This window comes from Melospiza georgiana, chromosome 7 (genome assembly GCF_028018845.1).
Source record: "Melospiza georgiana isolate bMelGeo1 chromosome 7, bMelGeo1.pri, whole genome shotgun sequence".
NCBI lineage: Eukaryota > Metazoa > Chordata > Aves > Passeriformes > Passerellidae > Melospiza > Melospiza georgiana.
In genome coordinates this window covers 35,196,414-35,210,991 of record NC_080436.1, presented here as the reverse complement: position 1 = coordinate 35,210,991, position 14,578 = coordinate 35,196,414, and the positions used below count along the sequence as shown (strand labels likewise).

General features: G+C 44.5%; 1 protein-coding gene across 1 annotated transcript; it reads right to left on the bottom strand.

Moving 5' to 3' along the window:
* Positions 1–965: 965 nt before the first annotated feature.
* LOC131085628 (histamine N-methyltransferase-like) lies at positions 966–14,147 on the bottom strand. Its single transcript, XM_058028035.1, has 7 exons — positions 14,077–14,147; positions 13,231–13,420; positions 11,918–11,970; positions 8,423–8,530; positions 4,889–5,019; positions 4,263–4,356; positions 966–2,174 (listed from the first exon to the last, which is right to left on the bottom strand). The coding sequence occupies exons 2-7, from the start codon at positions 13,365–13,367 to the stop codon at positions 1,819–1,821; spliced, it is 879 nt and encodes a 292-aa protein (XP_057884018.1). The 5' UTR covers positions 13,368–13,420; positions 14,077–14,147; the 3' UTR covers positions 966–1,818.
* Between the last annotated feature and the right edge of the window lie 431 nt (positions 14,148–14,578).

Here is a 14,578-nt window from a genome sequence, read left to right as displayed (position 1 = left end):
CTTTTTTTTTTTTTTTTAAGTCTGATAAACAATGAAACAGCAGGATCTTCAAGGGCATCTTATTGCTGGGTTTTGTTGCTGGATTAGTGTTTTTTTGGTTTTGTTCTGGCATTTCTGTGGCTCCCTGAGATACCTCACCCCTGACAGGGTTGATGTGGCAATATTCAGCAGTCACCTGCTTTGCAAGCACCATTTAGAAAAGGTCACTGACAGCCCAAAAGAGCCACGAAAATAAATGTAACTTTAATTTGTTTGCCATTAGAAATGTGTGCAGCAATCTGTTCTAATGGGAGATTTTCTTTCATTCCTGCTCTGGCATGTGACCACAGCAGCTCACAGATACACTGAGGTCTCCTAATGCAGGAGCCTGTGCACAGAACTGGGTAAAGTGGTGATAAATTTTGTCCTGTCCAACAGAGGATTATCATGGAAATGTTCTAAACTCCATCTGAATTAACATTTGAACACCAGGAGATGTCTGTGTTTCAAATAACCTGCCCTAAAATAAATATAAACAGCTATTACGCCCAATATGATCTCTTGAAATCACTTCAAATGATTAATAATCTATATTGTATCAGAAACGTGTGTGCAAAAATAAAACACAATTCCTTGCAGCTAAAGTATTACCTAAAGTAAACCATTTCAACACTGAATCAAATTATTGCAATGGCAGAAATCACACCTGTCTCAGGGGATAAATCGAGTATTCAGGCTGTTAAATCCATTCAAGCATCTCTATTGTATCCCACTATGTATTGTGCCTTGTAGAGAGAAAACACTTCTGAAAACTATAAAATCATTTAGCAAAACAAATGCATCAACCACAACAGCCTCACATGGAGAAGAAGCTGAGGAGGTGAAACCCCCTTCTTGCTGAATACCTTGTAGAGTGAATAGATGTACCTGCCACAATGCCATTGAAAATGAAATTAAAAAATACTACTAGAACCAGGCATTTTGGCATCAGAGTTTATTTTTATGTTTTCCTTATTACAAAGCTCACAGGCCAGGGGAAGGCTGGGACCAGAAGCATTGTGTGGTTAATTAAAAACACAAAAAAAGCTCTGTGCAGCTGCAGCAGCTCATTCCCAACAAAGACACTGCATCGGGGCTCAGCACTGCAATCCTCCTCTCCAGGACGTTTGTCACCAACCCTGTGCCTCACCCCTCTTCCCTTGCTTCCCTCTGTAGCCACACAACTTGTTCTGCAGATCCATCATAAAGTAAAAACAGAAAGGGGGAGCAGTGCCATTGAATGGAGATGCCTGCAGAGGCAGACACTGGACATGCAGGTGTGAATGCACCTCCAGTAGCTGCAGGTGTGAGATCTGGAAGCCACAAGCTCAAGAAATCCCATCAAAGATCCACCCAATGGTTGGTCATTCTGAGCCTGCATTCCTGCCAGCTGCACCAACAAACTGCAATTTGCTTGTTTAGTGTGCAGAGAGTTTTTAAATGAAGGTGGTGGAACCACATGCAGCTCTGGATTATTCTTTAGGAACAACTATTCCTAAGGAATAATTCCTTCAGTTTCTGCAGTGCCTGAGTGGAAGGTCTGAGCTGTAGCTGATTTCACAACATCTGTATGATAAAGCACAATTTACTGCCTAGTCAGTTGCACAGTCATAGATTAGTGCAGAATTAATCAAGTATTAAATCTCATTTATAAAAACAGATGTCAATACTGATTTCTTAACAAGCTCCAAAAATTATTGCCAGTGCTGAAGTAAATGAAGCCATTTATAAAAGATGAAAAAATACATTTCAGCTGTCAACAGTTTGTATCTCTTTGCTTTGAATCAAGAAGAGGTTAACTCATGGCTCAACCACTATTACACCCTGGCTGTTATTGAAAAACACCTTCCCATCTCTGATTTCACTGCAGCCAGGCTTTCTCAGCTCCTCCATCACCTGACGCTTTAGCTCAGGAGGGGCAGTTTTAGCGAAGTCAATTGTTTCTGTCAGGAAATCCAGCAAGAGCTCCCCATCTTTGTCCCCTTCAGTAAAGCAGCTGGTTATGTCCAAGTGGGATGGCAGCTCGTAGAGCTGGTACTTGAGCCCAGCTGAATCCAGCATCCTGGGCAAATCACCAGAGGAAACGTAGGAGCAAAGACCCTCCAGAGGGAAGGAGGAACCATACTTCTTCCACAGCGTTTCCCAGCCACTCTTTCCTGAGAGATGAACCACCAGAAAAACACTCAGAGTTAAGGGAAAACGTGATTTCAAAGCAGTTTTGATTTTCTGGGTTTTTTAGCAGTTGTCATCAATGCAAGTGGGATCTTCCCAGAGCTGGGACATGTTCTGGGGCACAGTGGAGTTGGCTGCCCCCTGCTTCTGTTCCTCAGGTTTGGGGGCTGCAGGAGTGGGTGGGCACCTACCCTGGAGCTCCAGCATCCTCCTTGAGCCCCCAGATGAGGCCAGAGCAGCTCACACTTGTGCTTCTCTTCTCAAGAGACATTTTATAAAGCAAACCAGCTGGGTACGTTGGAAAGTCCCCACATACATCTTCACATCTTTATTTTCCCCCCAGCCTGGATCTCTGATTTGGCATTTCTAGTGCAATTTGCTTGTTTAGTCTCCAGAGAGTTTTCAAATGAAGATGGTGGATGCACATGTAGCTCTGGATTATTCCTTAGGAATAACTATTCCTAAGGAATAATTCCTTAGGTTTCTGCAGTGGCTGAGTGGATGGTCATTTTTAGAAGGATTACTCAGAATGACTGGACAAGTCATTCTGGAAATAACTTTGGAAAATAACTGGAAAATAACTTTGAGCCTAATGAGCAGCTCTTGAAAGTTACAACAATAATTCTCCCTAGGTACTAAAACCAGTTACTTGTTGCTTTATGTGCAAACAGTTATTTACAGTCAAATAAACAGTTTGTGTTTAGAAGGGAGGCGACAATATTTTCTTTCACCCGGTGGAACCTGAAGGTGAGCACTAATTGCAGGGAATGTGCCGGTGTCAGTGTGGTGTGACTCGGAGACCAGCAATTATCCCCTTCCTTCCCTTCTATATTCTCTTGTTTTTCTCAAGGTTTTCCCCTTCTTTTCCCCTCTGCTGTTCTGAGCCCTGCTCCTCTACCTCACTTTTTTGTTGCTTCCAGCCATTTCTGCTCCATGAGAAAACACAGCCTCATCTGGCCCAGAGAGGACTTCGAATACTTTTCATGAACTCAGAACTTTAATAACTTTAATTTTGCATAGGCACACATTCTTTCCTGTATTCACATTTTATGAATATCCAAAGGGACAGGATAAGCAACTGGAAGAGTTTTAATTAACTATATTCAGGTAATCAGCAATACTCTGATATTGTGATCTATTCTTGTTCAGCCAAAGAACATGAACAGGTTTTTTAAAATCATTTCAAACACAGATTTCTTGTTGTAAAGTGCTTGAAAACACTTCAAACCAAAATCATTTGGGGGAAAAAAAAAGTAGTTGAATAAATTCAGGTCAGATGTGTCACTTTATACTGGATCCTTCATGAACAAAATAAAAGGAACTTCAATCACGTTTGCAGAGGTGGCCAAATTCAATGAGAAATTAAGCTTAAACCTCTGAACAAATAATGCTTAACATGGCTTTCAGAGTTGCTAGATATGACTGTTTACACAGCTGAAATTTCCATAGCTTTTGAGGCAAATTAAAGGCTTTCTAGAGTCAAATTAGACTCCACCACTGCCCTGTCTCTGGTATACCTTGCCCACAGCATTAAAAGGTTGTCGTTTACTCTGCTGCAACACTTTCCTGCTGGATTGACCACAGAGCATCTCTGCAAGATCTGAAACTGCCTGAGAACGCTGTTTGGTACCCAAAATGATGATATTAAGGAAATGGGCAGTTTGAAAAGAAAATGAACCATATGTGCTCCAACACCTGCTGTATGGCACTTCCGAGCCCCCCGCCGCCGTTTGCTTAATGCCAGAGTCTCTGGGAGAGAGAAAATGCAGTGCCCAGCCTGGAAACCTTTTCCAGCAGAGCCTGAAGGGGCTCCTGTGAGTGAGAGCTGCAGGATGGAGCCTCTCCTGCTGCAGGGCCCCTGCTGCCATCCATCACTGGGCAGGCTGTAAGGTGGGGAAGGCAGTGAGGGATGTTTTGTGCCCATGGTGTGTGGTTTTGGCTCATAAATCCACTCAGACACAGGCAGTGGGCAGGTTTCAGGGGATGTCTGCTCACCTCTGTGGCCTGTGCCACACACAGGAGCCCCAAAGAGCCCTCTCCTGACTGAGCAGTGCTTGGGGAGCAGCTCTCACCTGACACCAGGATGATGAGGAGCTTTGCCTGTGAGTCCAGGAGGCTGTGGAAGTACCGGACGGTTGCTGGGATGTCTTTCACATAGTAGAGCATCTGGAAAAAGCAGAGATGCTTAGAGACATGCAGAGCCATCCTGGTGACTATTGTAACGCTGTTAAAAGGATCCAAATGGGGGCACTCCTGCAGAAAAGCAGGGACAATGAGGCACCTCAGGAAGGTGTGGGCAGTGGGCTCCCACTGCAGGCTCAGGGCTGACATGCCCTGCCTGCTCTCTGGCACTGCCAGCTCTGAGCTCATGTTATTCATCAACCTGAGAGGAAGAGATTTGCCTTTCTTCAGTGAAGGCTTTGGGAACACAAAGGCAATTTCATGAAAAGGACAGGGAGCTTTTGAAGACACCAGCTAAAATGTATTCTTAGTTGACTGCCACCCACAGCCTGGTTAATAGGACTACTGTGCTCAAAGCTGCTTTTCATTTTTGCAGTTCATTTATGCTAAAGCACTTCAAATTACTGGGAAGTAAACTCACCTTTCTTCCCCTACAAGTGGATAATGAGGTCACATACTTCATGCATACTTTTAACAGCTGAGTCTTTGGCAGCATTTTCTTTGCAGAGACTCTTACCTGGATCATGTGAATGAAGTCCCATTTTTTAGTCTTCTTTTCTGCATTCATTCGACTTTCATATTCATCAGCTGTCTCCTTGTGCCAGGCAAACTTTATGTTCTCGAGGTCTGATGCCTGAGCCACACGCTCTGAAACAGAGGAGAAGGCAGGACAGAGTTATCTCAATTGCAAATAGGGGGCTGATTTCCACTCGGAGCTTTAATACATCCAAAAGCCCTATTTAGGTAGAGAGTTTAGGTACCAGTTTAACACAAGAGTGGAATATCTTAAAGTTTTAGCCCATATGTGAGGAGAAGGCTCACATATGAGCCTTCTCCTCACATATGTAGAGGGATTTACAGGACAAAATCTTAAGAGAGTCTGTTGCTTTTCCCTTTGCTCCCTCATTTGGGCTCTGCTGGTGTTTACCTGAGCTAAAAAAAAATAGAAGTAATTTCTTCCCCATGACTGGCTCAAGCTGAATTAAAAGCTGTTGATTGGGATTCATTGTTATGAGGCCACAAGCAGCACATTTCATGAGGGATAGAAGAAGTGATAGCCCCAGCACTTCTGCAGGAGCCAAACAAAACCCACATGGCTGAGCAGGAGTCAGGCCATGGTGGAGGATTTTCCCCAAATTAAAACAGGTGCCCAAGGATGGATCAAAGCAAGAGTTTCTTTGGAAGAGAAGCACAATTTAAAGGTTGAGAAGGGCAGAAAAAGCAAATGTATTCTTCTAAATTTGTGTAACTGGGATGGCAGGAGGGGGAAGGAGCAAGGAGCCTTCTCTTGACATTCAGTGGCTTCTGTAGAAACAATTTTTCAGGAGCCCACAGTTCTGACCAGCTGCTTCAGGCAAAAGGGATGACAGTATTTTAAAGCAAAGAGCTTTAAGGAGTGACACATGGAGTGTCCTCAGACCTCAATACAATGCACATCAGCAGCTGAGGAAAACGGAATTTTGGAGAAGTGGATTCAAACAATAAGTTACACTGAGGGCCTGGCTCATTGCTACATTCTCTTTGTTTTTATGGGAGCAAAAGTAAGAGGTAATTTCATAATGTAGGGAATACAAATGTCCATCTGCTGGCATATGGAGCTCCTCTCACTGTGCTGCTGTTCAGCACTGCTCCAGGCCAAAGCAGCCCCTGATTCAGTTCCTGTGCTTCACTGGAGTTAGCATCAATTTAAAACTTACATGGCCCAAAGGCAGGCTGAGCCTTAGCTACAGAACACATGTTCAGAACAGCACAGTTTGCTAAGACCAGAGCCTTTACAGCACTAATGACAATGTTCCTCCCTCTGGGCTCTGATTTGGACACGTCCCCGTCAGGCAGATGAGAAATGCTCCATCAGTGCTTATCTCCTCTCTTCTGAGCCTGGAAATGGGCCACCCCTTTCAGATGCTGCCACTGTTACTCTGTTAGCTTCCATTTATCAGCCACTGGCCCCAGCACTGGCAGTCCAGATTTGATTTGCTGCTCTAAGCTCAGGAGCAGCTCTTATCCCCTCACCAATAATCCAGGGCAGTCTGGTTCAGTTTAATTGTGGGTCTGTCTGCAAGGGGGAGCTGGGAAGAAAACTGAATTGCTTTCCAGGCTGGGCCTTCAAAGTCCAAACACTAGGAAATGGAAATTCGTTATGGGATTGTGGTGAATTTCTGCCTAAATATTCATCTGAATCCCTGATGAAAAGTTTTCCTTCCTCTTCCCCCGGGCTCACCCCAGATTCTTTTCCCAGCCAGGAGCTGTTGTGTACCTGATGGGTGCCATCAGAACTGGCAGCTGTGCTGGTGATGGAGCTCAGATGTGGGGCCACCAACACTCCAACCATGGCCACCAAGGGAATCCACCAGGAGCGAGGGAAAGGCACAGCCTGCCCATGAAGCTTTGAGGAAAGCCTCCGTCCCATGCCACAGCCTAAGAGAAACCTGAGTTTGTCACCACTGCACATCCCAAGGAGTTTCTCTCGTGAGCTTGGCTTCTCCTTCCCATGGAGAAAGCATTTGGTGAGGCAGAAAACACAACTACTGAATCCTCAGAGGTGCAGATGATGTTTCTAACTCTCTACAGAAAATCTTAGGCCTCAGAAACCTAATTAACGGTAGCTAATGGGGACATGATAAATTACCAAATAAGAGAGTTTAAAGAAAGAAATTCAGATTAATATTTCATTTCTAGTTTAGCATAAAACTTAAAATAAGGACAACGCTTTATATTTTCTTTAACTTTCTTCTGGAAACAAACTCTCTGCAGTAGGATGGGACTGCCAGTTAATTGGTGGTGGCTGGTGGGACCACTGGGAAGATTCAGAGCAAATCCAGTCCAGTGTAGCCCAGACAGGACAGAAATTCCTTGCTCAAGTGCACAAACTGTCTTACAAACAGAGAAGATGCTGTGTTGCCCACCCTTCACCATTTCAGCCTGCAGGAATATAAGAGCACTGGGGATTTTGCACAAGACATCTTTTAAAAGATCAGGTCTGTGTTAAATTGAGAAAGATCTTAAAAAATTAGGTTTGTCCTGGGAGCCTTTGTTGCTTCCAGTGATTCTGAGCTACCTCACTGCAGGGAGAAAGGGATTGCTGCTTTTTTTTTTTCCTTTGACTTCCACAAGCTGATTCACACTGGGAATGCTTCATTTTTAAGGATTCAAGCAAGAGTAAGACTGGAGATTTACAGTGTGGTTTCACAGCCTGGTATTTACCATGGCTTGGAGGATTTCCAGCAAGAGACTCAGCTGCTGAGGTTCATTCCTTGCTCTCACATCCATCCAGGATGGCTCTCTGGCCAGGTGAGCTCTGCTCGGGGCTGGTGCCACCTCCCTCAGCACCACCTGGAGGTGAATCCTGGTGGGCTCTAATACGGTGATAATCAAACCCTGCGTTGCTGTTTAATGCTCACTTTGTAGGGCAATTTGATCAAAGTACCCTCGTTAACACTCAATCCTCCTCGGAAAATGTTCCGTTTTCCTCCATGGATGCTGCTTAGACCTTTGGGCTGGGGAAGGGAAGAAGCTCTGAGCCCCAGAGCACATGGTAAAAGCCTTTCCTATCACTCCTGCTTCCCTTCCCGATTTTCTAATTCAAAGCCTGGTTACTAATTTAGTGCCCCACTGTGAGCTTTAGGTATTTGTTGGAAACGATATTTAAGATGTGAGAGAATCACCATGAGACACTAAAATTTTCCCTTTGATGCTGAGGAAGGATCCTGATTCAACACAAGTTGAAATGGAAAAACTTTCTGAAATGCCGGGATTTCACTCCATTCCCATAAAATCACCCATCACTTCCCACCTTGTTTAGCTTTTAAAGTCTACCTAGGCAAGCATTTGCCATTCAGAGATCTTTGCAGTGTGAGAGACTAAGATTTCAATGAGAGTGAACATTGCTGAGAAGCAATGATTGCAAAAAAACATGAAATTTTGAATTTTTAAACTTTTAATAGACAGTTCTGACAAGAAGGCATTTGAACATAGGGTCACCCACTTTTCAGCACTTTTAAATGCATGTAAAATAATTAATGTAAATTTAATTTATTCAGTGTAAAAATACCTTTGTACTTGGAGATTTGGTCAGCACTTGGCTCTATCACATCGTTGTTGATGGTGGCCCCAGGATACCTGGCTCGTATTTTTGAGAGGATCTGCAAGTCCATCTCACCTAAAGAAGCAGGAGACACAAAACAGAGAATGAAAACAAAGCTCAGGCAAAGGAAATCTTCACCACCATCACACCCCCCACTTGGCAGACTGATTTCTGCCATTTATGTATGGGTGCACCACACAGGGCCAAGCAGCTGCTTTGCATTCTCAGTAGGTTGCAAGTGAAGATTGAGCTCTAGGACTTGAGAAAAATGTAAACATCAGTCCCAAATCTCTTCATTTCTCCTCTCTTACTGGCACCACCAGGGCCAAGGGAAAACCTGACACAGTCATGCTTGACCTCTCTTTTTCTGGACATGGTCTAACCTCGAGGAGGAGATCCTACAGGGCTCTCACAGTGCCAGTTCTGAGGGCTCCAGCAAACTTGGCAGGGTTGCTTAGGAGTCAGTAGGAGCATTTCTAGCCAGGCACATCACTGGCTACAAGGTCATGTGGAGGAGGGAAAGGGAATATGTGTTTACACTGGGATCAGAGACAATACTCATATCTGTTTGTCTTCAGTGTCCTGTGACTTTTCCCAAAAGAATGATGAATGGAGCACATACCATTTGTGTTTAGCTAACCCTTGTTTACAGAACACCCCAGAGATTCCTGTGTTTCATGTTTCTGTTGAGGAAGAGTTCTCTCTAAACACTGCTCAGGCCAGCTGTAATTGTTCTATTGATGGATGTACCGGTAGATCCAAGATTTCAGAATTTAAAAATAGCTCCATCATTCTCAGCCATCTCACTCCATCTGCAGTGGAGGAAACTCAGGGGGATGATATTTCTGACTGAGGCAAGAGTCCAGGGACAATATCCAGCTGGCTTGCTCGACTTTCTCCAACCTCTGCTTATTGTGCTTGGATAGATTTTAGGTGGAAAAAGCAACAGCAGAATAAATTAAGGTAAGAAAGAGTGAAACAGAGGGCAACTATATTGAATATTAGGTCCAGAGGTCATGTTACAAGTAAATATCTAGCTTTGTCCTGGAAGACTTACTTGTGCTTGCACAAAACTCCATGTTATAGAATTCCCTACAAATGAACAAAGTTTTGCACTGAATGGAAGACCACCCTGATGGCCAGGCCCTTGCTGAGGGGCTGTGGAAGGAGGAGCTGCACAGCCTCTGCCCACCCTCATCATTTTCAGAGCCGCGGACTCCCACCACTTCAGCATTGGTTCCATCCTGCAGAATATTTGAGGAACAAAAGGAAAACACTGGGCACTAAATTGCTCATTAATGCCCAGGGTACATAACACACCAAATCGAGGAAGAGTTGCATTTTCTCAGACTTATGTGTCCTTCTTAAAGCAACCAGCAACACCAACCCTCACATGGCATCTCTGGAAGCATGTTCTTTGAGGGAGGGAAATTGAATTTCTGAGGCAGCAGAAAGAGCTGCAGCTTTGCTATTGCTGCAAGTCCTGTACTCTGTAGTCTGCCATGGTAAAATCTGGGAACACAGAATTTGAAATTAACTACTGCAATAGTTTGATTTTTGGTTGCTTTACCAACTTCCCATAAAATGATTAGTCCTTTGAAAAGGCTGTGCAGGTCCTGATTAAAAAATAAATAAACTGAATTTTGTATTTCCATATGCAGATAGATTAAAATATTCCCTTCTGTTCTTGTGTGGCCAAATCACCCTTGTACTGCTTTTAACCAAAAAACCCACCCCTTTGATTCATAAATTAATCCACAGCCTTAAATGACTTCACTTTTAGCTCTTTTATATGCAAACAAGTGTCCCGAGGCATTTTACACTCAGATCGGTGGCAGCTTGCATTATCAACAATTTGGCAATTAGGCTATCCGAATTATTTAAACTCTCCAACACAATTACCTTTTAAAGGCTACCACTATGTTCGCCATTAAGTTTCTAATTAAACATTTTACGTAACGGGATGGTTTATAGCCCAGTTGCTCCTTTACAGCAGCGCTGATGCCTTTGATGGTTTTTAAAGGTACAGGGAGCGGCGCGCTGGAGTGTGAACTTAATAAGGCAGCAGTGTTTGGGCAGCTGGAATGGGATGGGATCTAATGGGATGGGATCTAATGGGATGGGATGCTGCATTAATGGGTTCTTGTCTCCCGAGGTGGAAAAACTGAGAGGAAAAGCTTTATTTCTGTGCCTCCCTCCTAAGAAGAGCAGGGGCAGGTGGGGTTGGGGCAGCAGCTCCATCACTGCCCTCCACAGCAGCCAGGATCGGCTGTAGGGGGGATCTGGGGACCGGCTCCCTCCTGGCCTCACAACGGCTGTGCTGAGAACAAACCTGTGAGCAGATGGGGTTGGGTGATCGGGGGATTTTTAGACCACAAAGTGAGCTTTGCCTACCCATTATTGATTGATGGCAAGCTGGACTGTCTCTGGCCAGGATGAAGAACCACGCTGTGTTCTCTCTCTTTCTCTCTCTCTCTCTTTTTCTCCCTCTCTCTCTTTTTCCTCTCTCTCTCTTTCTCTCTCTCTCTCTTTTTTTCTCTCTTTTCTCTCTTTTTTCCAGAGGAATGCTTTCCTTTGGAGAGCAATGTTCCTGCTCTGTCACACTGTCTGTTTTATGGCTAATGCCAACCGTTTACATACAATTACTTTCCATTAACATACAATTACTTTATGGAGGAGACACTAACAAAACTGAGGTTAGTCTTTGGCGATGGTATGACTACAGCAGTTAAACTAGATTTAACTGTTCATATAAAATTTAAGTGTGGTGACTTAATGGGCAGAGAAAGAAACATAGGTTTTAATTATGGGGCCACTTAAGCAAGAACTTAATGAAAAGCTACTTGATCTTACCGGTATTGTTTTTCCACTCAGTGAATGTCAGACAAAAGACTTCTTATTTGTATTTCTTCTGGAGCTCATGCTCAGCCCCAATGTTTTGGAGGGCAGTAGCTCCAGCAGAAACTTGTACACTGATGGTGGTCAGCAAACACAGCAAAGCAGAGCTCAGCCATGGCTCTTACATAGCAGTGATGGGAGCTATCACCTCAATAAAGGTACAGGGGGAATATTGTAATGCAGGTAAAAAATAAAATTTTCTGAGGAATCTCAAACATTATTTTGTTTGGGGTTTGGGTGGGGTTTTTGCTGCTTTTGTTTTGTTTTGTCTTGTTTTGGTTTTGTATAGAAACCCTGTGGAGCAGTTAAAGTTTCTCTCTGCCTTTGAGGAGGGATGCTGTAGAAGGAGAGGTTTTTATGGAGGACACAGAGGAATCAGAGTGGGGAGGCACAAGCTGTTTTCAGATGATGTGGTCACACATCAACTAACACCAGCTGTCCCCTGGTGCTGACTTATCAAGGAAAGACTTATTTCCCATTCTGCTCCTTTTGCAACTTTTAGTCCCCTATTTTTAAGGAAAGAAATAAAGGAAAAGACATACCAATATTGAAGTCCATACGTACCTGCTCCACCACCAACACTTAGAACATTGATTGTAGACTTCCCATTTCCAATACTGAAAAACATTATTTATACCTTTTAGGAGAGCTGCCCAGTAGAGAGGGTTCCATGCATGATGTGAGACACTGGAGATCCCATTAAGAGTAGAATTTGCAGGGCAAAACCCAAATGTAATGTGTGTGTACACAGGCATGCCTGCAAGTGGGCAGGAGGGATCAGATTCAGAACTCTTCCCCTTTGAACATTCATGATTTCCAAACTGTTATTTTGGATTATTTGGCAATTTGTAGAGGTGGCATTTTCCTTTTATTATGAGGGAATACAAGCAGAAGCAAGTGCACACCTTCTCTGTGTCTGTGCTCTGAGGAACAGAGCCCTCGGGGTCTGGACCAGCAGCTTAAAAATTATTTGTAGAACTTTTGCATTATGCAAAATGGGGAGGGAGAGGGGAGAGTGCAATGCTCCAAAAATCCCTGAGTGAGGCTTTGGCAGAGCCATGAAGCCCTGAGCAGAGCGTCCCCAGAGTCAGGATTTGATGCTGGCTGCCTGCTCCCAAGCCAGCCAGCAAAGGACACACACTGGCAGGCAAAGCACAAGCACAATCCAGCCATCCTAGAGAAACCCTAAATATTACCTGAAAAGCTTGCTTTTAAAAAGCTGCTTTCCATCAAGTTTGATGCTAGAATATAGTATCTGTTAGAGCATTTCAGAGCTGATTCAGGGCCAGCTGTTTTTGCATGCAAGGAAACAATGCAGCCTTATCTCCTCCTGGCTAGGCAGCCTCCTGTGACTGTGTTCACAGGGGTCCGAGGATGAGGGAAGAGATGAGGATCTGACTCCATGTTTCAGAAGGCTGATTTATTATTTGATGATATATATTATATTAAAACTATACTAAAAGAATAGAAGAAAAGATTTCATCAGAAGGCTGGCTAAGAATAGAAAAGGAAGGAATGATAACAAAGCTTCTGTCTCGAACAGAGAGTCTGAGCCAGCTGACTGTGATTGGCCATTAATTAGAAACAACCACAGGAGACCAATCACAGATGCACCTGTTGCATTCCACAGCAGCAGACAATCATTGTTTACATTTTGTTCCTGAGGCCTCCCAGCTTCTCAGGAGAAAAAATCCTAAGAAAAGGATTTTTCAGAAAACATATCTGTGACAGCCTCCATCCCAAGAGCCACCATCCAGAGCCGTGTGTGCAAATGGAATCTATCCCGGGCCAGCAGACAGGGCAGGGAACAGCAATCCCAAGGCCAGCAGCCCCTGGGACCGTGGCCCTGGCTGTCCCTGAGGCCAGGCTGGGGTTACCTGGCTATGACATCTGGCAGGTGCCTCTCCACGAACCCCTGCATGCTCTGGTGCTCCGTGGATCTCTCCAGGAAGACGCGGAAGGACTGGACGTATCTGTCAAGGTCTGTCAGCAAATTCCTCATGGGTGAAGCCATGCTGGGAGGCTGCAGGAAGGGACAAGCTGCTCCCGGCAGCTCTTCTCTCCGGGCTAGAGAAGGAATGAAAAGTGCTGGAGGGGAAAATCCAGCCTGCACCTGGACTTTGCTCCACGTCCCCAGCCCTGCCACTGCCTCGGAGTGTTGCACAACCTTGCAATACAAACTGCAAATGGGGTCCAAGCAGCAAAGGGTAATTTATCATCTTTAATCTGTGCAGAGCAAGTGCCAGCATTTTTTAACTGTGCTGACGCAGGACTCTGTTTAAACACAGTAAAAGGGTCTTTAGATGGTTCTTAAATACAAAAAAAAAAAAAAATTCCTCTGTTTTGTGAAGGCATGGCTCTGGATTAGAAGAAAGTGCAACACTCATCTCCAGAGATGCTGGCAGATGTCTCTATCTGTTTTTTTAATCTTTTGATGTTCTTAAATGGAATGCTGATGGTGGGGTGAAAACAATAAAAACCTCATAAATGCACTTTATTTTTCTAGTTCTTCTGAAGATAATGGTACAATTCCCATGGGTTAAGTAGCTAATTCACCAAAGCCACGTGAGTTGCTGGAATAGATGTTGTGCTAAGCCAGGCTTACAGGCAATCAGGAGTGGGGAAGGCAAGTGGGGAAGTGTCAGACTGTACCTTGAAAAGTGCACAAAGATGTCTTTATCCTCTCTTAAACTGCAATTTAAGTTCCTCATATCTTGTCCTACCTGGCAAGAAGAAGAGGAAACCCTCTCCCTCCTCAGGGCCCCATGCTGAAGGACGCACTGCATTTCCTCGGTGTCTCTCACCATTCCCTCTGCCTTTCCTGCAGAGGTTAAATCCCAGCCACCTCTTGCTATTTTTACAGTTCCCTTTGGACTGTCTCCAGCCAAACCCCATTGGTGCTGAAGTGCAGCACAAAACCCTCCCAGCCATTGCTTTTCCTGGCTCCCAGCACAGCCAGGACGATTTCCCTGGCTCCACTGAGACCCTGCACCCGCTGCCTTCACTCACCAGCATGACTGGAATTCAAACCAGGGGCTCTTCCCAGACTGCTCCTCTGGTCCCTTTGAGTTATAAATCTGGCCTCTGCTGTGCTCAAGTCCCTCCCAGCTGCACATCAAATAACACAAATAATTTCATCTCTCCTTCACACCATAAACAGAAACAAAAGCAACAGGCTCAGGTCCATATTTGCCATTGCCTCCCTTTCTGGCAGTGAACTTCTGA